The 15754-nt window shown below is 37.0% G+C and overlaps 1 protein-coding gene across 1 annotated transcript in view; it reads right to left on the bottom strand.

Moving 5' to 3' along the window:
• DEUP1 (deuterosome assembly protein 1) overlaps nucleotides 1–15754 on the bottom strand; it is an 80420-nt gene that overhangs the window by 9123 nt on the left and 55543 nt on the right. Inside the window, exons 12-14 of the mRNA XM_081799015.1 lie at nucleotides 9693–9716; nucleotides 6616–6812; nucleotides 382–490 (exon numbers count right to left, since the gene is read on the bottom strand). Coding sequence (XP_081655141.1) covers nucleotides 382–490; nucleotides 6616–6812; nucleotides 9693–9716 — 330 coding nt within the window. The remainder of the gene's footprint in view (nucleotides 1–381; nucleotides 491–6615; nucleotides 6813–9692; nucleotides 9717–15754) is intronic.

The following is a 15754-nucleotide window of genomic DNA, read 5'->3' as shown; positions in this document are numbered from 1 at the left end:
TCAATAAAAGAGTTGTTGTTTTTTTTTTTAAACAGGCATAAAAGATCACTTGTAGCTCTCTAAAATAGGCAGATCACTGAGGGCTCACGGCGTGTCTAGGGATGAGTCCTAAGCACTTGGATTTTTAAAAAGCATCACCAATAATTCCAGCCTGCGCTGGAGGTGAATAGCCGTAGATTGAAATACTTGGTGCAACATTATGGATCTCTTTCCCTTCTATGGAAGGCAGGGCCAAATGACCCACAGACCCACCCTGGAGTCCTATCCAAGGAGCAATATATACATATATTTTTAACCACTCCGGGCACATCAGTATATAGGTATCAGTGCAAGAGTAATCCCTCCCTCAAGGAAAAAATTAACCAACAACCCGCAACTCACCAGCGGGAACACTTGGTCGTCACTAGCCAGGGGACTTGTCATTTCTTTGGTGTGAAATGGCAAAGGCGGTAGTGGAGGCGTCACACTTCGGTTTGGCTCACGATCTGGGCTAAGTCGAGGAGAGAAGGATGGTCCTCGTTTACCGCTACCAGACACGGCTTGTTCATGCAGCCAAGGATTTAAATTTCTCTCTCGTCTAACAAGGGGGGAAGCAGGACAAAAGCTCTGGGCTTCTTACCTCAGTGTCTCTTTGAAAATCATCTTCCAGATGAGTCATTTCTAATGGTTAATAGTGGCAGTTGTTAAAAACATTCTTCTACTCTTATTGCCTGTATCGTATCCCTTTCTGTGTTCTACTTTCAGGTCTCTTTGCCATTTAATTAAATAACATGGTACCAGTTTGGGAAGAATCTCAAAACAGCTCACACTGCTGCCCTTGACAATTCTAAATAATCCTCTTTTTGTATTCTCTATTTCACTTAACCTTGCTGGCTTTCTTAAAAGAATTATGCTGCTTCTTTTTTTTTTTATGCTAGAACAAGTCCTTGTACAATAATTCTAATTCCTATAGGGCTTAATAATTTGTAACATTTTGGGGCGCCTGGGTGGCTCAGTAGGTTAAGCGACTGCCTTCGGCTCAGGTCATGATCCTGGAGTCCCGGGATCGAGTCCCGCATCGGGCTCCCTGCTCCGCGGGAAGCCTGCTTCTTCCTCTGCCCCTCCTCCTGCTCATGCATTTTCTTTCTCACTCTCTCTCAAATAAATAAAATCTTTAAAAAAAAAATTTGTAACATTTTTTCAATTTATATCATCTGCTAACCTCTTCCACACTTAGTAGTTGTATGACACTGACCTTGAGCAGGAAACTATCTTTCTGTGACTTTAATTTTTTCATTGATAAAAAATGGGTTGTTGGGAGAATTGAACTCCACAGTTGGGATGAAAGGTATAGTACAGAATTGGTTGTGTGTGCTAAAATATAAGGTAGAAGATGAGACTGAATAAAATACCAGTGAGATTTTAAATTTTGGTATGCTGACTAAACAAATGAATAACAAAACAAAAACCCGAACCAATTTCCAGTAAAATTTTATATAAAAACGTCCTAACAGGATGAGCTATTTGGGACTAAATAAATATCTTTCTGAACATTAATTCATGAAACTGGGGTTGAAATTTAATCAAAATCATCAAAGCCCATGAAAACATAAGAATCCCTTCAACTTAAAATTATTTATTCATTTTTACTGATTATTCAAATTCTCCACAGGTATTGATTTACCATTTTCAAAGCCTTCATATTTTAATTTCACGCAGCTCCAAAAAATTCACATTATTGTTCTCTGCTCTTATCCAAAGACTATCTGTCTGTACAGGCTTGTTTCCTATTATGTAAACATTTTCAAAGTGATGCATACAAATAACAATAAAAGTTAAGTGAGACATCTGTAAATTAGGACATAAAAACAAACACAACATGTTTTCCATTTTTACTTATCTCGAAATATATCTTTTTTTAAATCCATTCTTCCAAACAATAATTACCAGGGAAACAGAACAGCAAATTAAACTGAAATAACATGGTTTATGATGTGCACGTTAAGATGAAACATCCCACAATTCAGATAGAATTGCAACAATTGCAGAGTACATGTGCATAGAGTCTCCAGCTAAACCTTTTGAGTGAGGCTACCATCTATACTTCAAAGCACAGTGGGAAAAAATAAGATAATTATAGAAGGGACTCAAGAAATATATATCTCCTTGTAATCTCCATTATACAAAGATTTCAGGGAAAGTATTATTTGTCCTGAATTTTCTACAGAATTATCTCAACTATCCATTTTGCTTTGGCTGTATCGATACAGTTTTACAGTGTTAATTCTTAAAACTTATATATGAACATGCTTTTTACTGTAAGAGTCATAAAATGTAGAGATTGAAAGGGAAGACTCCATTATGGAGTAAAATCCTTTTGCTTTAAATCGTCTTTATATCTGAAAAGTTCTTCTTCTAGAATGCAGCTATTCAAATACTTCATAAAACCACCTTGCAAAAAATGCTCAGTCTATCAATTTAAAAGCTATCCTAAAGGTTATTTCCAAAGGCTTTTATTTCCCTCTCACAAGCTGGTCTTTTCAGTTAGCTTTTCCACAGGCCCTCGACCAAGGCCTCTGCCTACTTCGGCCGGGAGGGCAGGACCCAGTTGTTGCTGGGAGCAGAACTCTGCCCCCTTGAGACCTTGGAGTCAATTGTCTGCAGTTTTCAGAGTTGTCTGACTGTACGTCCATTCCTGGCCCTCTGTTAATTTTCCCTGGGCTACAAGATAATGTCCTCAGCATGGAACAGGATCCTTTCACAAGTGCTAATTTGCCTGCTTCCAGCCTCACCTTCTAACACTCCATGTGATGCTCCCTGGTCTATGAACTCCTCATTCTCCCTGGCCCACAACTCTTCAGCCTGCTATGTTTTGCTCCTTATTCAGTAACACCTTGGTACAAAATTTTCTCAACTTACTTTTTTTGCTTCTAGATGACTATTCATTCCTTGGTGAGGGATTCTGTGAGAGTAGTTATGACAAACCTACCGACTTTGTGGTTTTCTTAGTATTAGAATCTTTTTATTTATTAAACTAGATTTGAAGCAATTTTAATGATTAATATTTGTGATCACTAAACTCTCTCCAATACATGATGTAACCTTTAAAACCATACATTGACTTTTACGTATGTATCATATATAGAGATGAAACCCCATTTATTACAAAATTGAGTTGTCATTAAAATTAGTCATGTTAATTGCTCTGGATACCACTATTCCAAATTAGCTTGTAAATTATCCTTAAACTTCAAAACTCTAACTTTTAAAAACTTTAAAAATGTTCAATACATCCTCACCAAATTCAATTACGTCTTACTCATAATTTTTTTTTAAGTGCTGAATAACTTTCTTATCGGAAAGCAAATCTGTTGGAATATCCTAAAATGCTTTGCATTTTAAGTGGATGAGCATGAAGAACTTATTACTTCTAATAGGAATGAAACAACAACAAAAATTGGTTTACTTCCGAGTGGATAAAAGATTATTTAAAAATGTATTATGTGAAATAAGTCAATCAGAGAAAGACAATTATCATATGATTTCACTCATATTGGAATTTAAAAAACAAAACAGAGGATCACAGGGGAAGGGAGGGAAAAAGAAAATAAGATGAAATCAGAGAGGGAGACAAACCATAAGAGACTCTTAACCATAGGAAATAAACTGAGGGTTGCGGGAGGGGTGGTGGGTGGGGGGATGGGGTAACTGGGTGATGCGCGTTGGGGAGGGCATGTGATGTGATGAGCACTGGGTGTTGTATGCAACTGATGAACCCCTGAACTCTGCCTCTGAAACTAATACACTATATGTTAATTAATAGAATTTAAATAAAATTTAAAAATAAAAATGTATTATGCGAATCTTCCTCAGCTAAAAGGAGGAAGCGGCTAAAAAAGTTAGACTTGAAAATTTTGTGGGGGACGCCTGGGTGGCTCAGTCCGTTAAAGCGTCCTGGGATCGAGCCCTACATCGGGCTCCCTTGCTCAGTCGGGGTCCTGCTTCTCCCTCTGCCTGCCACTCCCCCTGCTTGTGCTCTCTCTCTCTGACAAATAAATAAAATCTTAAAAAAATGTTTGTGGAACACTATCTTCATATAATTTTACCTAAAAGCTTTCTCCTTTCTAAAATAGTTTAATGAGACCTCACCGCATTAGCCATTGCTATGTAAATATGACTCCGTATTTTCTGATGATTTTTATGCCTAACAAATATATATAGCTTTTACTATTTGGCTTCACTGAGCTGTGCGAGGGAAAGAAGGAACATTTCATTTTTCACTTGCTAAAATTAATAGACATGTACTTTACAGCCCTCCACTGCTGAGCCCGCTGTCCTTGCAACTCAACAACACTTTCCCCATAGCGGGTTCTACATGGTAATAATTTATTCAGAACATTTGAAATGCTGTTTCTTTTAAAAATCAGGTCACTGGAGAACACTGAAATCAGACAAGGCATTAAAACAAATTTAATGAAACTTTCAACAGATGAGACTGGCAGGACACAAGGCTCTGCAGCAGGGATAGTAGTCCAAACTGCTTATTAAGATAATCTCCTGCTGAGCATTTTACCTCTTGTGTTGCTTTCTGTGTCCCCTACGGTCTTGTTTTTGTTAGGTGCTTTTAACACATTCTGTGCCGCCCAACAAAGAAAAGAGGGGGCAATCCAAACAATAAAATTACTTTTTAAAAATAATAAAAGGCAGAGTAACTGCCTTTTAAATAACTCCTGATACCTTCATCTAAGGCTTAAGGCTTTCAAAGTTATTCCCAACAAGCAAGAATAGGAAACAATGTTCCGCCCCTAATGGGGGCTCAATGCAGGCCAGTCCTGACTAACATCCACGGGAAGATCCTTTATCATATCTTTAGGCGCCTGCTTTTCTCTTGACAAGGAAAAAACCGTATACATGGGTTCGTGATTTGACCCACGGAGAAATAAATCTGTAGAGTAGGGAAGCACTTTGAGAAGGGTTTATTCTATATTAGGAAAAATACTTCTATGCCACAATCAAAATGAGCCCCGTTTTGGACAGATTTTCGGTTCTACTGGCCAGCAGGCATGAGCACATTCAGCGGAGGGCTGGCCCATGGCTCTGCCTCAGTGACCTGTTCCATCCGCACCCCACCTCCCCAGCCCCGGCCAGAATGCTCCCATCAGTTGTCTTTTAGGGTAGCAGCCAGCCTGCCCTCATTTCCTTCCTGAACTACTTGAAGAAAGGTTATTAATTTAGCACTTTTGAATGCTGGCTGTTTCTTGCATCGGGTTAGGACATATCCTCTAACACAGGGCTGAGGTGATACAGGTAGGAGAGACACACACGACATCCGCAAGAATGTTGAACAGACCTATTTTTTGGTATGTCCCATGGATTTACAGATTTAGCCACCTGTAGAACTGGGCATGCCTAGTTATAAAGATGAGCCTGGCATCACCCCTCCTCCACAGGACTATCTCTGAGGAAATGTCAGATTCAGCCATTTGGCCATCAACACCGACTTTTTAGGCACTGTGAGTTGTTGAAGAAGTATTCATATTATTATAAATGCTAAAAATTTTGTTAGTAATAATAATATCAGTAAGAATAGCTAACATTTATGGAAATACGTGGTTTACATGGAACTATGTGTTCTTCTCTAATTCTCACAAAAAAACCTTGTAATTATTATCCCTATTTATCAATGGGAAATTGAGGATCACAAAAGTTAAGTAAATTTCCCAAGGTTGTAAATATTACGTTATATGAAAACAGTATGCAAGGTTTTCCTGCTAAGTATTATGAGTTCTTGAGCAAAAGTTGTACTGAAGTTGGGTCCTATCAATTTACCATTTCGCGGCACCACGAAATGTCAATAAATCTGATATTAAATAAGTTTGAGGAGTGTTGCACACCACATCCCTTCTTGAACCTCACAATGTACATTAGCATATTAATGACTCAGAGCTGCCCTGCTAGAAAAGAAACTTATTTTGCTGAGAATTTTCCAAGTCTTGAAAAAGAGTGAAAAGTCTCCAGAGACAGATTTGATTCCATAAATATTTTATTAAAGTTGAATAAATTAGTCTGATTTTAGAGTTGACATATTTACTTAAATTTTGAACTAACACACTTTAAAAGGGGATCATGTGGATGGCAGATATTAATTCTCCACATGCTTCTCTTCACTCAGAGGAAACCTCTCACCCCTTGTCCGGTTCTTCCCTGAGGAAGTGACCACCGCTTTGTTGCTGCTGCAGGAGCGTCGGTATAAAGACTATATTTTGAAGTTAACTCGGAAGTGACACCGTCCTATATTTCTACTTTGAACAATATATGTAACATATGAAAATCTAGTTTTTCTTATGACATTAAAAAATATTTGCTTGTATATTCTGTTGCCACATCAGTGTCTAAGAAGCGTCTGAAGTGACGAAAATTCACTCTAACACTACCCATTTCCCTGTTAGATTTCGAGAGCTATCGATAGCACAGAATTTCATAAAAAACAACAGGTCTATCCTACGCATTCTCACTGTAAAATAAAATTTAAACAACTGAAGAGCAAGTTTATAAAATTCTATTTTGAATTGTTTCAAAATACATTTCTATTAAATGTGCACACATTTGTGTCCTCATATAAGGGAGTTAACATACCTATCTTCATTTTTTTCCATTTTTATTTGGTTTTGATAGGTGTACAGTCCCATTTCCTCATAGGCATTTTGGTTAGCCCATGCTGATTTGCCATTGGCATGAAGTTTTGCAAGATCATTTCGGAGCCTTTCATTCTCATATTCCAGTTTGTTAATAGATGTATGCCTTGAATGTTCTCGGTTAGCAAAGTCCATACTCTAGAGAATAAAAAAAACAGCACTGTGATGCATATTTTCTGTGCGTGGAAGGGGTCTTCCACTGGAGTCCAAAGATACAGCTCTACTCCTGGGTACCTCCTACAGCCCCTTCCCGCTCTCACCTCCTCACAATACACTCAGTGAGTATAGGTGCCACTGAACACTTTGCAAGAAAAGCAATGCATACACTAGTGTCCGTGCTCACGTACGCATTAGCATTCTCTGTATCTAGAGCAGACCGGCTGGATTAAAGAGTTTTCATGTTTATAAGGTGTGCCTCTGGTGTTAATAACGGAACCAGAATTAACATACATTTCAATTCTGAAAGACTTTTTCTCTGAGGACAATAACACGTCATTATAGAAAATCATATACTGATTCCCCACTGTTGGGGGACGCAACAAGTTATACACAAAATCCATACAGACTAGAGTCTGCTTCTGGACCATTCTAAAGATCTCACAGCTGAGATGGTGCCAGCACCACAGTTTTGAGAGGAGTGTGGCTCCATGATGAAGTTTTACTATCTGGTATGTGCCGCCCAATTTTTAATGTGTCTTAAGAAGAGAATGTGAAACATGTTTAAATCACAAAATGAGTGGTTTAGAGCAAGAACAAAGATTTCTGATGCTTTTTGAATTAAATGCTGTAAGAAGTTTCTTAGGGAGAGTCTAAACTTTTCTTCTCGCACAGTTTTAAAAAACAGGATATATTCTCACAAGAAAACTCATGAAAATGCTTTAAATGAGTCTACATAGTCCTTTCTGGTCCTATGATGTAGGTATCTATGAGTCATGTAGTTGCTGATTCAACAATACTTCTAACAATACGCTTCTAGCACAAAAAGCGTAACATGGATAAAGTATCATTTTTGAAGCTCCAAACTTCTGTGGTTAAAAGCTCATTAAGACTATAGATGAAAATGGCTTAGAACTTTTATTTTGAAGTTTCTAAATATAAGGCTTTGACATGGAAGACATTTCATGGGCTAGGCACCCCATAAGTCATTACAATTTTTTTTGACGAAACTGCACGTTCTAAATTATTCATATACTATCGGATTAGTATCAGGATTGACAAATAAGTGTAGAAATGCATATATATTAGGTATTAAAAATGTTTACCTATTTGTTTTATTTTTTTGCTTCCAAGGCCAAGCCTGCTTACTACATTTTCTGTTTACTGCCTAATGTGTTATAGAAGCTCATGAATCTTTAGAATGAAAGAAAATTCTCCAGGAGGGCAAATTCCCTCAAAACAATACAGGAAGGGTTATGTGTTTATGCAGCTATGGATCAAGGTGCCCTTTGGAAAAGAAGGACCTTTGACGGTATTTCTCTGCTTGGTAGGCCCTTGCCTTTAAGTATGCCTTCACATTTGCTCATTTGAGATACACCAGTGCAGATAAAAGAGTAATCTGTACTACGCGCTACAAGAGAAAGGATTGGTTATTATAAAATGAGAGCAGATTTGCAATACATATATAAACGAGGTGGTCTTATAAAATTTTGCCCTTCATAAGGAAAATACTCATTTGAGCAGATCTGGCCAAGAAAGGTCATGGAAAAGATCCAAAATTTTACTCCTAAAAAAAATAATCTATTCATCAAAATATATAATTCTTGATTGTCTGCTGCTCAGTTATAACTTTATTTAAGCTTTTCCTATAAAATTAGATTTCATCTGTAATTCTTTTTGGCCCAGTGTTGGTTTAAAGTAATTAAGAATGAGAGGAATAATTTTTTAAAGACTCCATAATTTTCTACATGCACCATAATTAAATAAGTGTTGTGAGCATGACCTGAAAAAATTACATAGGTGATGTATTTACATGATTTATATTTAAAAGCATATTCTATTTTCCTTGACAACAACATTTTGGGGCTTTCTCATTTCATGTTTCTTTTAAATATTTTTCTAGTAATTTCAGGAAATAATCCTCCACTAGATGGTTATCATGTGAAAATAGGCACTGATTAAATTCTATCTCAGTATTTCTGATGGCTTATTTTATAGGCCTGTTATTCCAAATTTTTCCCCCAGATTTTAGGGGTTTATAGTTTTAACCCATTGCTTCATTCTTGAAAAGGCAAAACCTCCTAGTGCCTACATGCTTTGACATGAGGCCAGTTGAGTTACTGAAGTGTTTGGATAATAGTACTTTATATGTACACTTTTTCTTTTAAATTCATGTATATTCAACAATAATAGGCTAACAAAGTATTTCTACAGAAGGACCAGCTTTAATCATGTTTTATGGTTAGTATATTAATTTTTAATAGGTAAATGGATGGATTAGATACTTGTGAGGGTACTAATTTTTTAGGTTAATATTTGGCAAACTTTATGGATAGTGACGGGCCAATTAGTTAAAAATTACCATAAATTCTGAGTTCTGATTAAGTCTGATTTTATGATACCTTTCTTAAATGAAGGAAAATTTACTAAATACACTTATGGGTCTAAGGTAATATGGAATCACAAAAAACTATCATGATAAACTTGATTTTTTCAATAGCTACCCCAGGGGAGAATAAAGGTCAACTCCTCACACTTGTCTTTATGTAATCGTTCTTGCACAAATCCAGGAAAACATCTTCTTCAGAGCTACTTCTGTTGCTATTTTAAGCAGCTCATGAGACCTGAGGAGAACTTACATACCAGGTGGTTAGTCTCGTCAGTGGATTCTGCCGAGGAAAACGAGCGCTGCCACAGCTCAAGCATGCAACGGGTAATAACCGAGTGCGGGACCCACTCTTACTCCTACCTCTGGGGAGGGCCTTTTTAAAACTTTCTTTCCCTAAGTGTGAGTAAGCAGCGTGCTTCAAAGTTAGTCAAGCAGAAAATTCACGAAGTTCTAGTGATTTTGAAATGACCTACCTTAATATCAGTTATTTCGCTTGTCTAGAAAGGAAAAACAAATAATTATTGTTTGAATATTATCCAAATACCACATATTTCAAAAAACCTAAAAATAATGATGTAAACATTTTGTTTCGTATTGCTTGAGGTAAAATTGCAGTGCCCATTCTTTAATTCCATGTTTATTTATCCATTCCAATTATTTCAGAGAGAATTAACTATCTCATGGGATTTTAACACATAACAGATAAGAGTTTTCTTTAATGTGAAATCTTTCAAATAATGAATGCTAGATAAGTCACATAATAGATTGCATACTTTTAAAGAACAAGGAGTTATATTTGCTCTTTTTTTTAATTCAATAGACACTTGAGATCTTTCACTTTGGGGAGTGGCTTGACTATTTAAATTATCAAAGTCAATGCCAAACCTTCACGTACAAAAAATAAAAGGGAGCAATTATAAAGTCAACTTTCTATATGAATTACAATCCTACATAAAGTGTATGTGATTAAATACTATTTTAATAAGGCATCACACTGAGGGCCATTCATCAGTGGCATTCTATTTTATGATACCCAATTAACCAATCTTTAAACAAATACATACTGTACATACATATATATATGTGCTGAGTGCTACATAGGTGATCAAGTATGAAAAAGTGACCCTGCCTTCACGGAAAATACAATAAAACTGAGTAGACGAAATTAACATGTATGAAAAAATAGTGACTCATATAAAGTGTAATTATGTATTAAATTATGTTACACCAAGTTGAACTCAAATGTTTTCTGAATCAATGAATGGCAACAACTACTGGACTAAGATCATGTAGGTGAGATAAAACAAAGCTCTGGCAATCTCTTTAATGACGTGAGCAATAATTTCCATGAAAATTTATTCATGCCTCTTACAATACAGGTGAGACCCATAAATCCACAAGTATTCAAGCCTTACCCTATGCCAAACCCTGTATGAAGAAATATAAAATATAGTACACTTCTTCCCTCAAGGAGTCTATGACTGATGAGACAAGACATACAAAAACAATTAGAAAATAAAAGACAATTCAAAACTTGATGCTAAATTGTTATACCTGTTAAAGAAAGTCAAAGAAAGAAGAAGTAAATGGAGCCTAGAGTAATTGAAGATGAATTCATGGAAGAGATATAATTTAATCTAGGTCTGAAGGGACTGGTAGGATTTATAAAGTACAACTATGTCTTTACTTTGTTAAGGAAAGCATTCAGGTGGAGGGCATATAATGGATTCATTCACTCATTCCCTCACTCACTCACTCATTGATTTGTTCATTCACTCATCTAACAAAATATTTTTTCACTGCCTCCTGCATTCAGGCACTGTACTAAGTGCTTGAGTGTACTGGGTAGGGGTTGGGTAGCTGACAAGAAATAGGCAATTTTACCATTGTACTATGATGGATGTTATGATGGTTTCAAGGACAGACACTTAACAGAGCAGAGGAAAATCAAAGAAGATTTTGTATGACATGTAAAATTTATGCTGAGTTACTTGAAACATTAATAGGGCATGGCTACATGAAGTAGGAAAAGAGAATTTTTAGCTAGAAGGAAAGCACGTGTGAAGGCCTAGAAGCAAGAAAGGGCATGAGAAAGGACCATCACATACACAGATGAGGCTAAGACAGGCCTATCTCTAGCAGAGGATTTGTGTAGGTCACTAAAGGGAAACAAAGTGGGAGAGCCAGATTAAGGAAGCAATGGAATATGAAGAGTTCTGACTTCCTACTGGAAACTGAGCACATGTCCGAAAGGAAGGATAACACAAGGAAAGGTTATGTTAGAAAAGCACGTCGTGTATGAGAAGTGGAGAGAGCTTGGAAGCCACTGGGTACTGCAGAGGAACTAACCTGGGGTGGTTGATGGATCTAGCCTCTAAGGGGGAGCATACTGCCAGAGAAACAAAAGTCAACAGCAACATTTGGGGAACGAGTAGAGGCAGGTACAGGAGGGTGAGAAGCCAGTGAATAAAACAGAAGAAACAGAGAACCACAGGATATTATAACAGTTAGTATCATGCATTTGGAGTTATTCAAACCAACTTACAACCTATGTGATCTTGGGCAAGTTGCCTAAAAACTTAAAGATTTCATTCCTTTTTCTGTGAAATGAGATCGTCACACCCAACCACCATATACTCGTTGTAAGGATATAGACAGACACTGATATATGTATTCAGCAGATTATAAGGCATGTATGTGATAAACACTCAATGAATGAGTAGCAGCTCTTTGTTATTACACAGTTCTCCCAGTTTCCCTGAATCTTTCTCATCCCTGGTCTTTGTACATTCTGTTCTCTCACCATGATTCTTTCCCACCAATCTGTCTGGTTGACTGCTCCCCAGATGCCTTTTATTGCTCCCAAGACAGGGTTAGGTAACCCCTATCAGGGTCCCTGAATTCTGAGCTTTCCTACCACTCTCTAGTGTAATTATCCAGGTAACGGTCTATATCTGGTAATATATGGTCTCCTTCTACTAATATTAAGTTTCACGAATTCAAGGATCTTGTCTGACTTATTCACAACACTCACATACTGCCAGATACACAGTAGGCATATTCAATAAATATTTACAGAATGAGTGAATGAATGAATGAATGAATGAAAACATTCTGTGGTGACTGTGGCATGCAATAGACAGAGAACCGAATAGAGAGCCCAGAAATAAACCCACACAGTATAGTCAACTAATCTTTAATAAAAGCACCAAGAACACACAGTGAGGAAAGGATAGTCTCTTCAATAAATGTTGGGAAAACTGGATATTCACAGGTGAAAGAATGACACTAGACCTCTATCTTCTACCACTCATAAAAGAATTAACTTGAAATGGATCAAAGACTGATGTATCAGACCTGAAACTGTGAAGCTAGAAGAAAACAGATGGTCAATAGACACTTGATATTGGTTCTGGCGATGATTTGTTATATATAACACCAAAGCACAGGCAACAAAAGCAAAAGCAGACAAGTGGGCCTACATCAAACTAAAAAGGTTCTTGCACAACAAAAGAAACAATCAAGAGAGTAAAGAGGCAACCTACAGAAGGGGAGAAGATATTTTACTTAGAAATTATTTAGAAAGTATTGAAACCATTGTCACATAGAATCCAGGAATATGTCAAAATTGTTAAAGTAAGACTGGGGTTGAATTTTGTCACCCCGCCAAAAAGAAGGTATGTTGAAGTCCTAACTCCTAGTACCTCAGGACATGGCCTTATTTGGAAAAAGGATCTTTACGTAGGCAATCAAGTGAAAGTGAGGTCACTAGAGTGGGCCCTAATCCAATACGACAGGTATTCTATAAATATTAGGGGAAATCTGGACACAGAGAAGGACACACATGGTGGGAAGATGATATGGAGAAACAGAGAAAGGCTGTGTGAAGACAGATACAAGGAGGATGCCTTGGGAAGACAGAGGCCAGGAATGATGTATCTATGAGCCATGGATTGCCAAAGATGGCTGGCAAATCACTAGAAGCTATCAAGAGGTGAGGAAGAACCATCCTCTACAGGTTTCAGAGGCAGCGTGGTCCTGTTGACACCTTGATTTGGGGCTTCTATTTCCAGAACTGTAAGACAAGAAGTTTCTATTGTTCTAAGTTACCTGGTTTGTGGTACTTTGTTATGTCAGCCCAAGCAAATGAATACAATGACCAAGAAAGTTTATTCCAAAAATTCAACGATGGGTCAGTATCAGGAAATGTGTCAACCATAGTCTATTATACATCAACAAATCAACAGACAAAACCCACATGGTGTCATCTATGCTGAAAAGGTATTTGATAAAAGCCAGCAGCAAATCTTAAAGACTCTGAGTATACTAGGAATAAAAAGAATTAAAACCATAATCCAAGAACAAATATTATTCTAAAAAGTAAAACTCTAAAACAATTTCGTCTAAAGTCAGAAATTAGACAGTTTTGTCAGTAATCACTATTATTATTTCATATTCTCTTGGTTTAAGCAAATGCAGTATGGCAAAAAATAACTGATATGAACAGTAGAAAAAAAGAGTTGAAGTTATCTATTTTTGTTAAAATGACTGTATATCTCAAAAAACCCTAAGAACCCCTAATAAAATGCCCACTAGAATTAAAAGACAGTCTGGCTTTTTTACTATATTAGCAATAAGTTCTTATATGGAAAGAGGAAAATATTCCACTTGTAACAGTGACAAGAATTATAAAACACCGAAGCATAAATTTTAAAAAGAAGGCACAGAACCTATACAAAGAAAAGTGTAAGATCTTATTGAAGAGCATAAACTGAGATATGAAGAAATGGAAAGCCATGTCATATTCTTGGACTGAGAAAACTTACTATTATAAAAGTGTCAATTCTTTTTATTTTTTAAGATTTTATTTATTTGTCACAGAGAGAGAGAAAGAGAGACAGACACCGAGCACAAGCAGGGGGAGCGGCAGGCAGAGGGAGAAGCAGGTTCCCCACTGAGCAAGGAGCCCAATGCAGGGTCAGGACCCTGGGATCATGACCTGAGCCGAAGGCAGACACTTAACCGACTGAGCCACCCAGGCATCCCAAAAGTGTCAGTTCTTTCAAAATTATATGTAAATTTATTTTGATTCCAAATAAAACCCAACAGGAAATTATCTGGAGAAACTGGATAAATTGAACTTAACTTTCATATAAAAATTTAAATCAGGTTTTTGTTTTATATCATATGTAAAATTATAATTCAAATGGATTAAAGACTTAGATGAAAAAATGTAAAATTCATTGAAGACACTCTAACAAACAGTGTATACTATCAAGAAGTTGGAAAAACCATGTTATTCCAGGAAGAAAATTCAGAAGCTGTAAACAGATACATGTGTCTGACAGATGAAAGTGTTTTTTTAAGGTTTTATTTATTTATTTGACAGAGAGAGAGAGAGCACAAGCAGGGGGAAGAGCAGGTAGAAGCAGCGGGAAAAGCAGGCTCCCGCCAAGCAGGGAGCCTGATGGGGGGCTCGATCCCAGGACGCCGAGATCATGACCTGAGCCAAAGGCAGACGTTTAAACAACTGAGCTACCCAGCTGCCCTGACAAAAGTTGAAAACTTTTCGTATGGTAAAAAGATATAAATAGAATTACAGACAATAAATTCAGGAAATTGCTGTTGTAAACTGACAAGAAAAAAACATCCTAATAGAAAAATGAGTAAAGAATATAATTCATAGTCCACTGCCAATAAATATACAAAAATATACTCACTGTAGCCAGGGAAGTAGAAATTAAAGTACTACTGAGAAATCACTTTACACCCATCAGACTGACAAAAATCTAAAAGAGTAATAAAACCTCTTGCTGCTAAGGAGGAAAGAAAAAGGTGCGCACATACAGAGACGGGAGAAATATGATTTGACAACAAATGTTTTAAAATTAAAGCATTCAGGGGCACCTGGGTGGTGCAGTTGGTTAAGCATCCGATTCTCAGTTTTGGCTCTTTGTGATCTCCGTCATGGGATCAAGCCTCACAAGGGGCTCCACACTCAGCACGGAGTCTGCTTCAGATTCTCTCTCCCTCAGCCCCTCCTGCCTGTGTGCTCTCTCCAACAAATAAATCTTAAAAAAAACGCTTATGTTTTCATTCAGCAATTCCTTTTTTTTTTTTTTTTTAATAAAGGGTGAGAGAGGGTGGGCAGGCAGAGGGAGAGAATCTTAAGCAGGTTCCACGCCCAGTGTAGATCCCGGGGCTCGATCTCACGACCCTGAGATCATGACCTGAGCCCAAATCAAGAGTTGGACGCTTAACCGACTGAGCCACCTAGATGCCCCCAGCAATTCCATTCTTAGGAAGCTGTTCCAAGATATATGTATGAGGATGTTTTTTACAGTATTATTTATTTGTGCAAAAATCTAGAAAGAGTTGAATTAATTTCAAACGAATTGGTTCTGAAAAACAGTTGAATAAATTTTGATACATTTACATCATGGGTTATTATTAAGCCATTATACAAAATGAAATAGACCTAAACAAGTTGATTTGTAAGGATTTGCAAAGGATATTGCTGAGTGAACAAAAACAA

The sequence above is a fragment of the Leptonychotes weddellii genome, chromosome 11, assembly GCF_054177405.1.
Source record: "Leptonychotes weddellii isolate Sample4059 chromosome 11, ASM5417740v2, whole genome shotgun sequence".
In the NCBI taxonomy this organism is placed as follows: Eukaryota; Metazoa; Chordata; class Mammalia; order Carnivora; family Phocidae; genus Leptonychotes; species Leptonychotes weddellii.
Note: the sequence above shows the minus strand (reverse complement) of the source record. Positions and strands in the feature narration are given on the sequence as shown.